This window comes from Cydia fagiglandana, chromosome 18 (genome assembly GCF_963556715.1).
Source record: "Cydia fagiglandana chromosome 18, ilCydFagi1.1, whole genome shotgun sequence".
In the NCBI taxonomy this organism is placed as follows: domain Eukaryota; kingdom Metazoa; phylum Arthropoda; class Insecta; order Lepidoptera; family Tortricidae; genus Cydia; species Cydia fagiglandana.
The window spans coordinates 4,951,631-4,970,605 of NC_085949.1; the positions used below are offsets into that span (position 1 = coordinate 4,951,631).

Genomic DNA, 18,975 nt, shown 5'->3' on the forward strand with positions numbered 1-18,975 from the left:
TAACACTTGCACTGCGCTTCTATTCGCCCTATTTTCAGGCATAGATATGCGTATTTTGTTTCCTAAATGTTCATAGTTACCAATGTAGTAATAGTATCATGTAATTAAAAATAAATTGGTAGCGGATTAGTTTGACTCTTAAAACTGACCTTTGTTTGACTTCTAATTTTTGCAATAAACTTTACAAATTGTCACCTATCCGTGATGTCGACGAAGGCGTTTATCAAAAGACCGAATTTGGCAACAGAAATACATCATCTGTGAAAATTTAAACTCTCTAGCTATCACGGTTCATGAGATACAGCCTGGTAACAGAGAGATGGACAGACAGACGGATGGACAGTGAAGTCTTAGTAATAGGGTCCCATTTTAACCCTTTGGGTACGGAACCCTAAAAATGACGTGTTAATTTTCAACAAATCAGAGAATGAGCATTGAATAGCTACGTTCAAAAACAAATTAAGTAGTCGTGACAACACCACAATAGACGACGTCGTCACGTCGGGTCAACGGCCGCGGTGAAAGTGGTTACGGGTTACGTCATCGGTTCAATGTCAGGATTTTCATTGATTTTTGGCTGTTATGTCTGGTCGGGGAAGATAATCAATTATTGAATGGGGGAAGATGGTTTTTGTTCATTTCGGCTTCTTTTAAATTTGCGAGACTGCCCGAAATTTAAACTGTAAAATGAAATGTAAACTAAAATGTCATTTACACTGTAAACTAAAATGAATTTGGGAATTTTAAAAAACGATAACTACTCCTGGATTTATTTGTAACAGTTCCAAAGTAGCATAATAGAAGGATGAATAAATAAATATTTATGTCCAAACTACCACCCGTTTTCACTATAAGAAGGTGTCTGGAAGAGATCGCTGTTTAGCGATAATTCCGCCTGTTGTTACCTACATATTTATTGTACCTTTTCATACTATTTACATTATATTATATCACTCTCGCATTTGCTGACTTGTTTCCGTTCCGTTAAGTAGGTACAGTCGACGTCAAAAATATGTTTACACTTTTGCACCTTACTCCTTTGTAATATTTAAGGCGAAAAGTGTAAACATATCTTTGACGTCAACTGTACTATTCCTCCGATAATACCTACTCTTACGATCGATGAAAATGGACGATTCTAGATAATATATGTAGTACAAAATGACCCAGACTGTATAGTCTGTATCTTTTGGTAGTTAAATAAATGAAAACAATGTGTTTTTACGTTTTCGGGTACTTGAAACATTTAACAGTTAAACAACCAAATAGAAAACTGACAGAGTGCAGACACAGACAAGTAAAATGCTTAATAACACATCCCTCATATTTCCTTGACACCCTACACTACACACACAGGGAAATCGTCCATCAGTCACGGTTGATTGATATTACGATCACGTATGAGTGAGCGGTTGGTCATCGCGCCAAACGTACACGCGTGTCCTCGCGCCACTTGCGGCGGGCTTTCCCGACGCTATGCATTCGGAATCGCGAATATAAACTTGGTCAACTTGGTCTTGGTTGGTGGTGGTTGGGATCTTGTCAGTAGAAAAAAGGCGGCAAATTTAAATAATGTAGGCGCGAAGGGATATCGTCCCATAGAAAATTTGAATTTCGCGCCTTTTTTTATTGTCAAGTTTTGCTTGACCAGCTATACCTACGAGTACATTCCTGTTTGGTAAACACCTTAATTGTGTCTTAATGTACCATGTTTTGTATGCAGTTTTTTTGTTATTATGACTACAAACTTCTTTTATGAGAACATATTTTATTTATTTACATATATATAATGCACCTGAAAAGAGATAATGCATTCTTATGGTTTCAATGGGTGTTTCTCGTAAATCACATTAACTCCGAAAATAATTATAAAAACACCTTCGGTGTCTTTGTCAAACCTCTAAAATAGTAACAGCTATCAATTAAACACATAAACCACACACAGTGTTGCCAACTTGGCATAAATGATGCCAGATCTGGCATATTTTCACTCGCTTTGGCACCAAAATTTTCCATTTACCATCTGGCATATTTTTTAGCATAATTTAGTCTTAGCCAAGTTTGCACCAACTTGGCAGCAACAATATGCGCCATCGCTTTATATGGTTCATATTTTCATATGAATTTTGACTTTTGTGGACGGATGGACGTCGACGGTCTATATAAAGTTGGTCAAGCAGATCTTCTCAGTAGAAAAAGGCGGCAAATTTGAAAATTGAACGTGTTTGAAGTTTCTGTAATTTCAAGTGACATTTTAGCATTTTTCTAAAATCTTTGGAATAACTTTGGCATAATCTAGACATTAGTCTAGCATTTTTTCAAAATCTGAGTTGGCAACACTGACCACACATGACTGCAACCAAGCCAAAATTACACACTGTGAATCGTTGAAATAAGTGTTTAACAACCTCTATGAATAACTACGTCTCTATTGCACTTCTTGTCACAGAATAAAATAATAGTACTAGGTACAGAAGACTCACTCTCTAACAAAACGCGTCTGTCACGATCAGCACAGACATGGCCGCTAGGTGGCGACAGCGCTACGCGCGGCTTATGGCAAACCCCAAAATTGGGGTCGAACGGATGTACTTTTAGCTACCTGTAGCAAAGCGACGAAATCGCGGAGTGAGCCACGCCTGTTCTTGTGTCAAATAAAATAAGGTAGCTATATGGCGGTGGACAGAGAAAAGAGACTGCTATAATGTGTACTTATAGGAAATGTCAGGATTTTTAGGGTGATGTCCAAGATTTTATCAGGATTAGTCAGCATAAGTAATTTCATATGGCAATATGGAACCATCCAGGAGTGACTCAGAACGTGTATAACGTGTACGAGTACCTATTGCCATAGGTACTTTTAAAGTTTGTACAGCGATCTGCAAAATTTCATGGACACATTATGAAATTTATGAATAGAGATGGGTGTACATATATACATTCATACACTATACACTCCCTTATTAGAAAAATCTCACACTGAAAAAAAAAGTCTTGCACAAACCCTACTAAAGTTAGACCGTAAAAAGTCTGCAGCGATTGATAGCCCACGCAGTGCAAGTGTCATTTTAAAAGTCAAACTTCTATGAAATCATGACGTATAAATAACATTTACACTGCGTGGGCAATGAAATCCGCTGCAGACTTTTATTGGTGTGACTATAGTTTTCCACATGCAGCTTTTTACAATTTTACACTGACTTTAGCTCTCTCTGGCAAATGAATGGTTTAATTTAAATAATGACGAATGAAAACAAAGATTACGTGTAGTTTTCAACGGTCTGATGCAAATGTAATTCCTAATTTAAACGTCCTCGACGCGATCATTACATTCTAATCGTATCTTCAGTGGCGCGTGAGTTTGTTCGCGTGTTTACTATCTGCGCAGTTTTTATACACGCACTGACAGTTAAGTTACTGTAAAAGTTTCAGCTAGCATGCGATTAGGGAAAACTGACGGATTGGCGGAATAATGTTATATCTAATCTACGTATCAGTGACAGTTCCTGGCCATTTAACGCGATCAGAAAAAAGTTTTACTGGTAGGTATATAGTTCGGCTGCTTACCCCTTTCAAAAGTATAGTCCCATCCGGAAGAAAGCATGAATCCTGGCATGTTTGGAGTTTACGTAGGTAAGAAGAAAATAGAAGGGGTAACAACTTGTCAAGTGTATGCTTCTCCCCCATCCACTTTTGTGTCTCATTTTCCTATTTTATAAATAGGAAAAATAGTTTAAGTTACAAAAATCTCCCAACACGCCTGTCTTGTTGGGTCTCCTAATGAACAATATACTTACCTACTCTTCATTATTTTTCTAATGCGTAGGCATTTATTTACGAGTACAATACAAGATATATACAGTGGTACTACTATACTCTTCATTAAATTTCCTACAATAGTTCCCTTCAAAGTACGCGCAGTAGGTACGATAAATGATATCATCCGATAATTCCAATCTGTAAAATCCCACACAAAACACCTCAAGCACCTCACTCAAAAAAAACGAACAACAAGCAATCTTACGCGTTTCTAAAAAGGTCTACAATGAAACGACCGATAGAAAGAATAGAATAGAATCCTTTATTGCGAACCATGGTACATAATAAAGTTGTTACAATAAAAATTTTTAGAACACATGGCACCCTGGTAGGGCATTGCAAATTAATCTTATGTCTAGTTATTTATGGAACATTTTTTTAAACTAAATACTGTTACGTAACTGTAACAATAAATACTACTGTTAAATAAGATAAATAAAAATCCTAAATAATAACAACTTTATTATAATTAAAGATAGAACATATTGACTGCAATCCTCATTACACAAACAACACCTGGAGGATGGCATCACAATAGCCACAAGGCTGGGCCCTATTTGGTACAGTGAGTGATTAATTTACGCTCGGTGTGCTTCGTAATTTACTGATGGCTTGTACAGTCAGCATACCAGAACCATGAGTCACTGACAATGACAGTGTCAAAACTGACATACGCTATCGAGAACGTAATTTACTTTCTATACATCTCGCTCGTACTCGCATATTAGTGCGAACGAGATGTATAGAAAGTAAATAACGTTCTCGATAGCGTTTATGTCAGTGCCAAACTGATAGTAGCCGTACAGGAGCCCGTTTCTCAAAAGCTTGTAACTTGTAATACAAGCGGATGTCACTTTTTGACAGCTTCTGTTAGAAAGGGACTTCCACATGTAATACAAGTTACCTACAAGCTATTGAGAAACGGGCCTTGATTGATTACCTATATATATTTATTACGATCACGTCTTACTCGTAATATTAATAAGGGTAGAATTTCCAGTTCGGATTGTAGCATGGAATTAATCGAATCTGGAGTCGGAATCGATTTTGTCTGCCTCACTGCAGGATATTAAATTACCTGTCAGGAAGGTAGCGACTTAGCACGTCACTGGCCTTATTGAAAAAAAAACTAAATGAATTTGAAGCGCATCGTCTCCGCTGGCTTGGCCATCTCGAAAGGATGGGTGAAGATCGGGCAGCCAAAAAGGCCTACTTGGGTCGACCAAATGGACGCCGTCCTGTTGGTCGTCCTAAATACCGTTGGGCATCAGATAGAGTGGAGGCAGATCTCCGTGAGCTCGGAGTCGGCGAAAGCTGGCGGGATACCGCTCCTGACCGATCAAAGTGGCGTGCTCTTGTGTTGGAGGCCAAGACTCATTTTGGGTCATCGCCACAACCAAGTAAGTAGTAGTAGTAGTAAATGAATTTTACTTCTAGAACTTATTGCAACCTTCCTTGCTCCGATATGTTTTTTAGCAAGAACAAGATAGCTTTTGTTAGCTAATATTTAATAGCAGTGAATACCAATTTAGTATGTGATAACGGTGATCCGGTAACAAATAAGTTGAAAACCAATCTTGCAATATGTGAAATATTATTTGTCTTTTATGTTGACTGTACACGGAACGTGCTGCGATGCACCGCAATGAATTGCTGTGGTTGGGACAGAGCTTTGTGTGGCACTGGCGGGTAGGATATGTCACGTATAAACGATATCGGGGAACACCAGGATTTATAGTTCTATCGTGATAAACAGACTGATATAAGAGCGTTGATAAAATGGACACGTGAAAGAACACCAAAATGTATCAAAGGATGACTCACGTTAGACCGGGCCGTGTCCGGGCCGGAGCTTACAGCGCTTACTTTTCTATGTTAGGACTAAAGCCTCATTTAGACGTGTCAAGAACTTGCATGCGATTTTCGATACATTGCGGTATTTGGTCGTTCGACTGAAATTCATTATACTCTGTAGTTAGCAATGTACCTATTGAATATTGCTTGCAATAAGTTCTTGAATAGTCTAAATGGGGCTTAAGACAGGCGGTCACGGGATGCTTTCCATACGAGTAGGAAACGCCGTAAGCTCCGTCGCTCGGACACGACCCGGTCTAACGTGAGTCATCCTTTATACATCAAAATGTATAAAGAATAATGTATTTAGACAACTACGAAATGGTCCCGCCTCAGCATAATGCTAACCCTAAGACGCTGATCTTTCGTAGTACTCCTTCATAAATATGACATTATCAACTTCTGAACCACAGTAACTAAAGTTGCAAATGTCCTCTAAGTTAAGGTTTTGTTATTGTTGCAGAAGTTTCGTGTGTAATGCAGCAATGTCGGCGGCGGTGAGGGCGGCGCTGCTCTGCGCGTGCGCGATGCTGCTGCACCACGGTGAGTACAATTAATTAAAAATGACATTTTCGGACATGGGTGGACCTTATCTCGTTGCGATAAGGTTTACAAATGGTCAGGTACATATGTAAACTCATTTCATAATGTCATAATTGACTTCGTAACTTACAGCGACTATAGTTTATGTGTATCAATTATTTGACAATTGAAATTATATGAGATGAATCGCGTTATGAAAATTCTACCACGAGGTCCACAAGAATTTAAATAGGGCTTCCATAAATGTGTTATTAAAAGCATAGGTATGTATGTTTAGTAGTAGGTACCTACCCTGCAAAAAAAATCTGAAGCTATCTTTGTCGTCATCGTTATTTAAGTTACAAAAAAAGCTACAAAGGGTATTTTGCTTATCAAAACAATCATAATCATCATCTCAGCCATAACACGTCCACTGCTGAACATAGGGCTCCCCCTTTATGGGGGGTGTATGCCATAATCGCCACGCTTGGTTTGGCGCAGGCGGGTTGGCGATCGCAGTCGAGTACACCGAATTTGAGGGACGCTGCTGCCCGTCCACCGGTGGCCTTGGACATAGTTTAAGGACGTACCCGGGTCCGTACATACAATACCCATGCCAAATGAATTCTTTTGTTTCCAGCTCGCGCGGAGCTGATCGGGCGGTGTCCCGCCAACGCCACATGTCCTGCGCGGGCGTCGCCTTGTGCGGACGACAATGAGTGCGGCGAACAAGTCTGCTGCGACACTTCGTGCGGGAAGGCGTGCGTGGACCCGCTGTATACTGGTACGACCTTCGTTCTTGTTATTAACTATGGGCCCGATTCGGATTATGAAATAGACATCTATGAGACATCTTTTAGACATCTCCAAGATACGATAACGATATGTTTAAGATCTAACCTGTCAAATTTGACATTTGCGCGATTCTGGAGATACTCTTGAACGATTAGGATATGACTTAGAGATCTAATTCACATCTAATAGATACCTTACTCTAACGTAAAAGTGACATTGTGGTTGCCCGAATTGCGCTGCAAAAGAGAACTAGTTGATATCTAAACTATAACGTATCTAGAATGGATCTAGTACGTGTCGTCTCTTGTGAATATCTTGAAGTTCTAATACGGCAGTATAACAGATGATATCAATAGATGATAGTGGTCTCCCACCGACGTGCCCAGGCGTTGCCGTGCGCGCACGAATGCAGCGAGCATAGATGACAGCTACGGAAAGGCGTGCGTAAACCCGCTTTATACCTACTGGTACCATTTCCTCGGTCTCATGTCTGCTATCTCATACATACAAGATGCAGCGAGAGAAAAGCGTGCATGGACTAGATACATGGAGTCTACTATCAAGCTCAGGCTAATCGAGCACATTCTAACAAGTCACGAGTCCAAAAAGTAAGGCGCACAGACATTCCTGTGATTTTTATGACTTAGGATATAATCTGCTCAAGCCATAGCCCTATTTTGACGACCAGTCTGGCCTAGTGGGTAGTGACCCTCTGCCTGTGAAGCCGATGGTCCTGGGTTCGAATCCCAGTAAGGGCATTTGTGTGATGACACAGATATTTGTTCCTGAGTCATGGTTGTTTTCTATGTGTTTAAGTACATATTTATATATTATATATATCGTTGTCTGAGTACCCACAATACAAGCCTTCTTGAGCTTACTGTGGGACTTAGTCAATCTGTGTAAGAATGTCCTATAATATTTATTTATTTATTTAACCTTAACATTGCATTAAGCCGTGTAAAGGTTCTTCAGGTACCACTTCTCACAAATGGCTATTACAGAATCCCTTCCTTTTCCAGGCTGTGAAAACATCAAACTGTCTTCCGAGAGAATATCCCGAGCCCTAGCAGCTGAGAACAGTCGAGGAGGGCGAGGGCTCATCAAATCAGTTCGAGCTCCCCGGTGTAGGACCAGCGATGGGGAGTTCGAAGAGATCCAGTGCGACAATGAGATCGTCAGCTCTTGTTGGTGCGTCGATCAGACTGGGTTTGAGGTGAGATTTAAAACAAGCTATCTTATAAGATGTCCTAGGTATGAGCTACTAAGAATAGTCGTAGTAAATGAGGTCATCAAATTTGTACGAGATCACTGGATCTGCAGACGTCGATCAAGCTGGGTTTGATGACAAACCTGAATTAAGTTATCTGCGAGTCGTTTTTTGACAAAAACCCTCACCTCTGCATCTAGATAAAACATAAATATATATAGATGGCTAGATTGGCTAGATGCGTTGGACGGATCAAATAAAAGCCCTTACCAACACCCCACTTAACACATGTGCCAGAGAAACATCTGCCAGGGAGAACTGGCGTAGAATCGTTCACCGTTCACGACTGCTCTGTCAAGAGTAATTCGACGGAGAAGAAGAAGAATCGCGTTATGTATTAAAGTTTCCCTGTGTCCGCAGATTCCCGGCACCCGTGCCCCGGCCGCCGCCCTAGTCAACTGCACACGTAAAGCTCCCTGCGCGGCCCACACCTGCCGCATGCTCTGCCCGCTCGGCTTCGAGCTGGATGCTAACGGCTGCCCGCTCTGCAAATGCCGAGATCCTTGTAATGGCATCACCTGTCCTGGACAGTTATCATGCCAATTGGATGAGACTCCGTGCCTTCGACCGCCGTGCCCGCCTGTTCCTAACTGTGAGTTTCTATAATAGTATGGCTTCCCTTGGCTTTCAACTGGATTGTAAATGATGCAAGCTTTCCAAATTCTCGGAATGACATCAGCATCAGTTGTCTTTGCACATGTCAATATTTTCACAAATTTATACCTACATCATGGTTAACTAAAAAGTAACTACCTATCTTTTTAATTTTATAAACTAGACTTGTCTATAGCTCTACTTTTTCCACAGGCAAGAGAGCAAGAAGCCTCCAGAACATCTGTCCAGTCGGCGAACCTCTGCTCATATCGGAAACCAGCCGTCCGTTCCTGTGCGGGACGGATCCTGGCAAACCGAACTGCCCGCCTCTTTACAAATGTCTGGTCGAGTCAGGCAAGTGACCCCTTAATAATGTTATTTTATTCAGAAAAAAACTTTCAAGAACAAAACATGGAAATTCTGCCTTCTAATTTCAATCTGGTTTTCATTGTACATAAATAATAAAAAAATTAAAAATAATAATGAAGCAGAATCCACTGAGCAAGAACATCTTCAGTGTGACAGACTTATCGCCCTTCAGTTTGCAATCTCTTTGCGGCGTAAACCAGTCCGGTAACTTCAAGTGAAGAGGTCGATTAACGTTTTCTAATTGCAGGAAACGACTACGGAGTATGCTGTCCAGCATCCTTAGCACTACGTAAAGCCGGCACCTGCCCCACTCCGACCACATCCAGCGATGAATGTGGGACCCCCTGTGCCCACGACTTGGAATGCCCTTCCATGGAGAAGTGCTGCGACTCCGGAGAATGCGGCAAGCACTGCGTCTTACCACAAAATGTCACCATGTGTCACCAGCAGAAGATGCTGGCTGAACTGCTGGTGGTCAGCGAGAAGGAGGGTAGAGGCTACGTGCCGCAGTGTGCAGCTGATGGGTCGTTCGAGTCCAGGCAATGTTCGAGGAATGGACTTGTCTGCTGGTTAGTATCTGAGTTAATAATCTCTTCTATTCGTCATTTTGGAAAAACTTTTTTACTTTGGTCTGTGAGGCAGTAAGATTTGATCTGACTAAAGAAATTGTCTCAAATATGAGCTTGATCATATTTTTGGTTACTTTCTTTTTATGAAGTGCTTTAAAAAATATGAAATCTTTATTGTTCTTACTCGTAATTCGAATAATCTTCACCAGGTGCGTAGACACCGAAGGCAACAAGCTTCGCGGTTCCATGGGTCCGTCTCCGTCCGTCCAATGCTCCGAGAAACCCGGCCCAGTCCGCGAAGGTGGCCGCAGCCTTAACTCCTGCCCGAGAGCCCTGTGTGCTGGGGTCTGCGAGTACGGATACAAGAGCGGAGCCAACGGATGTCCCACTTGTGAATGTGATGACCCGTGCGAAGGGTACCCTTGTGGAGAAGGCGAGGAGTGTATAAGAGTCAGGGATGCGGATTGTACAGGCGAGCTGTGTACTGGATATCCTGTATGTAAGTATGCATAAGGGTTGCTGAATTTTGTTTGTTGCCTGTACCTATAATAGGTTTATTTAAACAACGACGATGGGTAACAAGTGTACGGTCGATCTAATCATCTATTGACACTGCAGCGGTGTTACATGCGCGTTGCCAATTCTTAACTCGTATTAGTAGGTATACCTACAATATCTAGGAGACAGAGAAAACATATAAAATTCAAAAATGCGCGTTTTCGCAGAGATAAGACCTAGCTAGATCGATTTATCACCCCCATATAGCAAATTTCATCGAAATCGTTAGAGCCGTTTCCGAGATCCCTGAAATATATATATATATATATATAAATAAACAAGAATTGCTGTTGTTAAGGTATTAGATAACCCGTATCAACATTGCAAGAATTAGTATTAAGGAATTCCGAATTCACCAACAGTCGTTGCTTCTTATATTTATAATACAACTCCACTGCAAAATCGACTGAGAAGATGGGCAATTCCTTTTCCTCAATAATCATTTATAGGCAGTAAATAATGTTTACCTTACATTTTCCCAGGTCGCCCCCGAGTAGCCTACGAAAACCCCTGCGAATCTGGCACCGCATTCACCGACATCACCGACGGTACCGTGGTCGGCTGCGGCAGCGACCAAGACTGCCCATACGCCCACGTGTGTACTAGGAGCCGACGAAGCGGAGCTGCTTTGTGCTGTTTGGATCCTAAATACGACTCAAATTCGACTAATACGGATCTTACTGAAGTAAGTGTGAATTTAGTTCTCGAGAAGACAGACTAAGACTGCTCGTAATCCCTCCTGTATACTTGGAGCCGTATTATGTACGATTCCCACCGACCGGGCGAGTTGGGCCGCACCGTAGCGCATTTTCAATGTGACTAAACATTATGTAAGTATGGCAGAAGCGATGGAGTCTGACTGGACCCGTCCGCGTCCGCGAGGACATGCGGCCGTACAAATGTGAAATGCGCGCAGACTCCACCCGTTCAGTGGACATCGTACTTTACCTATGTATTTTATCGGGTAAGATAGATTTGTATACTGTGGTGGCCGTGATAGGTCGTTGAAATAAGGAGAGCTATACTGCGCGGTCAAAACTTTGTATGCCTGTTGAGAAGACAACACAATATATTTATTCTCCAATCTTCCAGATAAACTACGAATCCTGCGGTGCGGAAGCTGAGGCCGTGTGCGATCACAACTCCACCATCAGTTGCGGAGACGGTGACTGTCAAGACGGGCTGGTGTGCTGTTCCACTGTCAACTGCGGGCCGGTATGCGTGGACCCGGCCAAGATGAGGCTGCAGACGGATAGGGTTGACGACACGCCTACCAGTAAGTGAAGCCCATAATTTACGTAACACTTGAATAGAACTTATATCAGTGCCTTTAAAACCCATAAGGATTTGTAAGATCAGTTTCATTGTGGTAAGTTCGTAAGCTAATTGACGATTGCTTCAGTTCTTTCACATGAGCGTTGCCGACCTTTTAATAACACTGAAAGCCCCATATTATAGAAACCTATTTTGAAGGACTTTAGTTTTTTAGAAAACCTCTGCATCGAATTCATACCATAACCGGAGCTTTCGCGTTCGTATTTCTGACTGAATTCCGTTAATTCTAGATTAATTTATTGTTCGATCCTCTTCGGTCCTTTCCAATTCCAATATTCTTATATTGAATGTTATCCTTCAGTGTGCGAATACCTCCGCGACTTTGACGAAAAGATGGAAGGCACGGTAGACGGGATGAAGCTAGCCCTCCCCGCGCCCACGTGCACTGCTGACGGCTCCTTCTCACCGCAGCAGTGCGCGCACGGCCGCTGCTGGTGCGTGGACTCCTTCGGCACGGAGATACCGGAGACTAGCACCAACAACGCTTCGGCTGTGGACTGTGTCAAGTAAGTCTTGGTCTGACAGACTTTATGTTTTCCGAAAGCTCTAAATGTTACAGGGCATAATTATTATGGAAGACGCACATCACAAAAGAAAAAGGAGAGAAAGAAAACTAGGTATGGAAGGTAGTGCATGAGAATATAACAATATCAAGGCCACCACGGCTTAAAAGATTAACAAACTAAAAACTAACAGCTAAATATAATTTTAATTCTAATCCAGAATTCACCCATCCAAAAGGGACTGTCATAAATGCCATGATAAAGAGAGATGATGTTCTAAGTTTTTTCCACGGACGAAAGAATGAGCGCGCCGCGTGGTTTTTCCTCATCACATTTTTTTCCAGGGTTCGCGAAAGCCTAGCCTGCCTGGACCTGACGTGCCGCATGGGTTGCGACTACGGCTTCGTGCTGGGCAGTAACCACTGTCCGACTTGCCACTGCCGTGACCCCTGTGCAGGAGTCACTTGCCCTGAAGGCCGCGCTTGTGCAGTAGTCGATGTAGCGTGTGATGCGGAGTACTGCCCTCCAGTGCCTGCTTGTGAGTAGTGTCTTTAAGCAATCTTATTGTACTGCCGAAAATAGCGGCAGCATTGAAGGTTTTCGAAGCATGCAAGGCTGCAAGCCCCTAACTCAATTAACGCATAGGGCTTTATTCTCCTCAGCTCCTAAAACTACTGTCGCTATGATCTAAAGACTTAAATTATAGTCACTTTTTTAAGTCAACTTCCTCTATCATCAACATAATTCTTAAGAGCCTGGCCCTTATCGGTGGAGTAAATACTTAATCGCCATTCCGTTCTTCTTTCCGCCACTCCTTCTCCTGCTCCTGAGGTACGTCACTACGTTGATTTTCTCTTTGGCCTGGTCCAAATACGTACGTCTCGGTTTTCCTCTGCCTCTCTGTTTTTCTATTTTGCCTTCAATTATAGACTTTATGTAAGTATCGTGACGTATCAGGTGCCCCAACATGTTCCTTCTGTTTTCAATTGTTCTCAGCAAAGATCTCTTTTCACCTAATAGTAAAATTAATACTTCCGTTTTTCATTTGTCAGGTTTACCTCGCAAACCCGGGCAGTGTCCTTTCCTGGTGCCCCACACCGGGGCCTGCGAGTGGGCGTGCCGCGGCGACGCGGAGTGCGGCGCGGGCGAGCGCTGCTGCGCCACCGGGTGCGGCACCGCCTGCGCTGCCGCCACGAACCACTCGCCGTGCCAGCAGAGAAGGTACCTCTTCCATTTCACGCCTCATTTTGCAGGTTTTTTATTTCGGAACAAAGTTTTCTACTTCAAATTGTCTTGCGTGTCATCGCGCAGATTCGTGTGTCTTATTTGTGCGTGGTATGGAGGTTACCCAAGCAATTATGGATTTACGGACGTCGGCTTAGAGAAATAGGCAGGGATGCTTTAGGGAGCATACTTTAGCGCGATTGAACGATTAAACTTTCAATGTCAGTACAACTCTGGTAAGTATATGAGCGGCAGGAATGAGTAGAAAGCTCGGGTCAGCTAGATACTGATATAGAACGTTACAACAATCCCGATTTTAACCTACCCTATAATATCACAGGATCCTTTAACCTCAAAAATATTTTATCCACAGAGCCCTCGCCCTACACACCGCTGCTGAAAGCGGCAAGCCGCCATCTTCGCAAGACGTGCCCGACTGCAAGCTGGATGGCTCGTACGAGGCCGTTCAATGCCGCAAGGCTGAGAACTTGTGCTGGTGCGTCGACAGCGGCGGGAACGAGGTGAGAACAGCTGTTGTATGTCGACAGAGACACAAGACGTGCCCGACTGCTGGACTGCTGGGCTACTGGACGGCTCAAGCTGCGACAGCGGTAGATAAAAATTAGAGCTCACTAATAAGTTGAACTACAGAGTTTACAGACGAGAATGACTTGACAGAGTAGTAGTTATTTACAATATTTTCTGTACTCCTAAAAACATCAGAACCAGTTTTGGACGATGTCCAAAACACCACAGAGCAGTCCGAAATTAGGCTTCAGTCCTCCAGTTATTTTTTTGTTTTTCTTCCTGTGAGGGTCAGACTGACATTCGTAAGATATAAGGCAAAATTATATAGATTAGCAAGCAACATAATTACATTACGGTACAACTAAATGAAACAAATCTCATTCTAGATCCCCGGTACCCGAGCCTTCAACTCCACGCCCTCGTGCGAAGCGCCAGCCCCCTGTTCCGAAGTCCACTGCGACGACGAAGAGATCTGCGCTCACGGTCGCCAGTTGGACATCAAGGGTTGCCCGACCTGCAAATGCAGAGATCTCTGCGCTGAAGCTAAGTGCAGGCCAGATGAAACTTGCGAGATTGTGCCCTTGGAATGCGAGGTAAATTATTGCGTGCACAGACATACTTCATCCATTCCGATCTTCAATACGTTCTTGGAATGTTTGTTGAAGTCCACTGCATTGTGGAAGAGATCTGCGCCCACGGATGCCAGTTGGACATTAAGGATTGCCCAACCAAGTGCCTGATGAATCTTGCGAGATTGTGCCCTTGGAATGCGAGGTTAATTGTAACATCAGTTAACAGGTACATCAACCATCCCAACGTAGTTGGATGTGCTTCTGTATAACTCCAAGTGTTCTTCTGGATTATCACAGCATAATTCTGAAAGAAAAGTGAACTCTAACTAATATCTTATTATAAACATCTGTTCGCAACATCCCAAATTGAGATAGTTGAATTCGTTAGCGATGAGTCACCTTGAATCTCGTATTATCTAAGCAAGAATATCATAAAATTTCTGCGGCCTCACCGACTTTGAGTTTCAGCATCTCAAAATCGGTCATTTGCTTCACCATCTAATAGACATGAAGACCGCGGCTCGTCTCATGAAAGTGTGAAATTGATCTGAAACTGTTTCCAGGCGGAGTCCTGCCCCCCGATAGTCCGCTGCACCCCGACCCCCCGCTGCCCCGGAGGTGAACCGCTCCTGGTCCCGGGCGGCACGGACGTCCTGGTGTGCGGACCTAACGCCGCCGCCTGCCCGTCGACGCACGCGTGTCGTTTCGCGCCGCACGACACCGGGGCGCCCGTGTGTTGTCCTAAGCCACGTAAGTCTAAATTTTGTTACCAAAAGAGCTCGAAGCGCAAAAGTTGAGGAACATGTGATCTATAGGTGTCTATAGTCAAGACCTATAAGTATTCAAAAAATATTAGAATCATTAATGCAAAAACTCTTTCAGGTGTGGTTTTTCTCAATCTGATCTCACTAACTAGGAAGTAATTACAAACACACGATATCACATCAAAGTTAATAAATCAACAAACGTTAATGTTGATGAGTACTCAAGTCAGATCGACTTGGTCATTTTAATATAATTAGGTGTATAGAACTTTAATTTGCTCAAAAAAATTATACATTTCACTTAAGAGAAACTTAACTACAACAGAACTAAATATAAGTAATCAGTAAGTATATATATAGCGAGTGCATGCGTACTCACTCAATTAAGTACAGTAAGTTTCTTGGCTTTTTCTTTTTTTTTTGTGGTAGTGGTAGTGGTGGTGGTAGACCACTTTCTTAGCTGACAGTACCCAGACAATTTACCTCGAAAAAGGACGTCAAAACAGTTTTGGTTTACCACTAGCATTGTCTTTGAAGTCTGTTTTGATGAAAGTTAAGTTATCATATAAGTAGATTCTACTCTATTATCAGGAACAGTATGCTTCGACACAAAAGACGAAGGCAACTGCACGGACACGGCCGGTCTGAACGCGACGCGATGGCACTTCAACCACGAACGCAACCGATGTGAACGATTCAAGTACAACGGTTGCTCTGGCAATCACAACAACTTCAGAAGCAAGGAAGAGTGCAACGCCGTGTGCCCTGGTGAGTAGAATTAAAACTGTGAAACGAAGGCAACTGCACGGACACGGCCGGTCTGAACGCGACGCGATGGCACTTCAACCACGAACGCAACCGATGTGAACGATTCAAGTACAACGGTTGCTCTGGCAACCACAACAACTTCAGAAGCAAGGAAGAGTGCAACGCCGTATGCCCTGGTGAGTAAAAATAGTAGAATTAAAACTATGAAACTTATAAAATGAACGCAACTGATATAAACAAATCGAGTAGTACAATGGATTCTCTAGAACCAACTTTAAAAATAAGGAAAAGATAGATAGATACAACGACCCGCCGGCGTATTATGGATGGCTTTATCCACGTGATAAAATAACTGTCACTTTTTAACACCGTGGGATAGAAAGTGACGAACGCCGTTTTATCACGCTGTCACGTATCAGACAAGATCGACCATATATCATATCCGTACTGCACACCCGCGCCCCGGTCAGTTATTGCACCAAAACAACGGGTAACCCAATCATTACGAATACCATGTCTGTTCCATTATCCATGACTGAAGCGACAGAAACAAAGAAGAATCCAATTCAACGGTCGGAATGTCAGTTACTTGAAATAGCGGGTCTGAATAGGAAGCAGGAAACTATCGCCCCATTCTCGGCGACTACGTGAGACTTCATGGCATTATCTGCAAAGGGTCTAGCAGGCTAAGCGAACAAGAAGTGCCCCCAACGACGGATTTGGTCATTCTTTCAGGTGGTGTACTGGCAGGTCCTAATAATAATAATAATAACCCCGCGGGGGCAGCTTGTGGCGAGCTGACGGTGAGTGGCGACACCGCGGACCCCTATTCCAGAGGGCCCTGTCATCTGGCCCTCGCCTCTGTGCTTGCCTTCACCGGCCGGCCAGAGTGGAGTCGCAAGAGCGGGACCTATGCTCCAGGTTGGAAGTGTAAAATGTCATAACGCCGGCGGCCCTTGAACGGATTACCGGGATCTGGCTACCGCAGACTCACCTCTCGACAACCTCACAGCCGCTCCAAAGTGTTGCCCTGTTGTCGCACTGTGCGTGCGGCCATTGCGGGGCCCACTCAATGAGTTGGCGAGTCACCACCTGTCTTATACAATTTTGAGACTGATTGTCACGGCAGGTGTCCGCTAGTCTCTCCTATAGCCCATTATCCAGTCCATCCAACTTTCAAATCTATAGCCCATGACCTTAGTTCCCATCGCAGCACAAAAGTGCTGCACTGCAATAGTCTTTGCACCTGGCGGGGACCATCTCTTAATGTATCACATTGTGCGTTCGGGGATAGTATCCGCCACGTGTATCCCTTGCTTTTAGATTAAAGTGTCTTAAAGGGCCTCTGCGCTGTTGGCTTCGGCCCCACGTACGCCTCCCAAAGGTCCGGGACCCCATGGTCCCGAGATATGGAAAAGACATACAAATAATAATAATAAATTTCTTTATTTCAATAACATAACAACTAAGATAACAACAAGTTAAAGATACATTTAAGGCAGCGAGGTACATACATCAGTCTGATTTAGGTACCTACATAAAGATTAATTTAGTTGCAAAGTTATACATTATAATATGAGAAGAATGAGTCCTTTACTCCCCGTACTAGTTAAAACTGTATCACGGTGAAGTAAGATTCGTCACCCGCAAACATAATAAACTTGCATAGAATTTATGTTAACAGTAATCATTACATTACCAAAGTCTGAGAAAATTAGATTTGAATCGTGTACATTTATGAGACGAACAAACAAAAACAGCTGACGGTAACTTGCATTCTTTCTAGCATGCGGCATCGGCATGTTGCTAAGCGTTAACTTAAACGTAAACAAGTAGAGTATGCAAACAATACAGATGCATTCCTTAATTATAATTGGATATTTATTTACTTAATAAAAATAATATTAAAAGTTGAGAATGTACTGTGTATGTGTACGTATGTATATATGTGTGTGTGTGTGTGTGTATGCATGTGTGTGTGTGTGTGTGTGTATGCATGTGTGTTCGTGTGTATGGTTAGTTAGGTATGTGTGTTTTTGCCATTTATTTTAATAATTTTTCAGTGTCTTCGTAGCTAAGGGTATTCAGAAACGTGTCTAATAATCTTTTACACTCATATAAACTTCGGTCACGCAATTGGATGTGTTTACTTATTGTATTGTATAGTTTGGGACCTAGATATTTTTGAAACTTTCGTGAAAACGCAGTCCTAGATTCGGGGATATTATAAACAATGTCAAGTCTACGGCGTGAAGTAGGTTGATCTGGTAGGTTTTTATGTTGAGCTAGGATTAGACCCTTTATAAAAGATTGTCTTATAGTTAAAACCTTCGTATCATTATAAATGGACTGTGTCGGATATCTAAAGGGTTTGAACGTCATAACTTTGAGAACAGCACGCTGAGCGCGCTCAAGTGTAATTAATATTGTTTTTGCAGCACCTCCCCATGCCGTGATGCAATAAGTTGCTATTGATTGACAAAGTGCATAGTAAATGGTGGTTAGCAACTTAACATCACAGACATGTCGGAGATTACTAAAAATATAAATAAGCTTTCTAACTCTGTTAGTTAAATTTGTAATATGCTTATTCCAATTCAGGTTTTTATCTAACTCAATGCCTAAGTATTTTATTGAATCAGTACTTTGGATAACAGAGCATGTACACGCAATCAACTGTGAGCACGAATGAGCTTTGATTGTAATCATACCAGGTGTAGGCTGGGTATTATTGCGTATACTAAATGTGATATACTTAGTTTTAGAGGAATTTAAGGTAAGAAGATTATAGTCTAGCCACTGGATTACTTGATTAAAACCTAATTGTGCTGTCTTTGCTAACTTAGACCAAGTACTATCTTGGAAAACTAGGGCTGTGTCGTCAGCGAAAGTTACAATTTGACCATTAGTTAGTTTGAGATGACACAGCTC

General features: G+C 42.5%; 1 protein-coding gene across 1 annotated transcript in view; it reads left to right on the plus strand.

Annotated features, from left to right (window-relative positions):
* LOC134673262 (uncharacterized) overlaps positions 1 to 18,975 on the plus strand; it is a 152,276-nt gene that overhangs the window by 123,549 nt on the left and 9,752 nt on the right. The window contains exons 2-17 of the mRNA XM_063531226.1: positions 6,137 to 6,216; positions 6,836 to 6,979; positions 8,013 to 8,206; positions 8,621 to 8,852; positions 9,068 to 9,208; positions 9,471 to 9,792; positions 10,002 to 10,291; positions 10,833 to 11,035; positions 11,443 to 11,626; positions 11,987 to 12,191; positions 12,533 to 12,726; positions 13,241 to 13,409; positions 13,786 to 13,933; positions 14,327 to 14,533; positions 15,076 to 15,262; positions 15,868 to 16,044. Of these exons, the coding sequence (XP_063387296.1) occupies positions 6,159 to 6,216; positions 6,836 to 6,979; positions 8,013 to 8,206; positions 8,621 to 8,852; positions 9,068 to 9,208; positions 9,471 to 9,792; positions 10,002 to 10,291; positions 10,833 to 11,035; positions 11,443 to 11,626; positions 11,987 to 12,191; positions 12,533 to 12,726; positions 13,241 to 13,409; positions 13,786 to 13,933; positions 14,327 to 14,533; positions 15,076 to 15,262; positions 15,868 to 16,044 (3,055 nt within the window). The 5' untranslated portion in view covers positions 6,137 to 6,158. The remainder of the gene's footprint in view (positions 1 to 6,136; positions 6,217 to 6,835; positions 6,980 to 8,012; positions 8,207 to 8,620; positions 8,853 to 9,067; positions 9,209 to 9,470; positions 9,793 to 10,001; positions 10,292 to 10,832; positions 11,036 to 11,442; positions 11,627 to 11,986; positions 12,192 to 12,532; positions 12,727 to 13,240; positions 13,410 to 13,785; positions 13,934 to 14,326; positions 14,534 to 15,075; positions 15,263 to 15,867; positions 16,045 to 18,975) is intronic.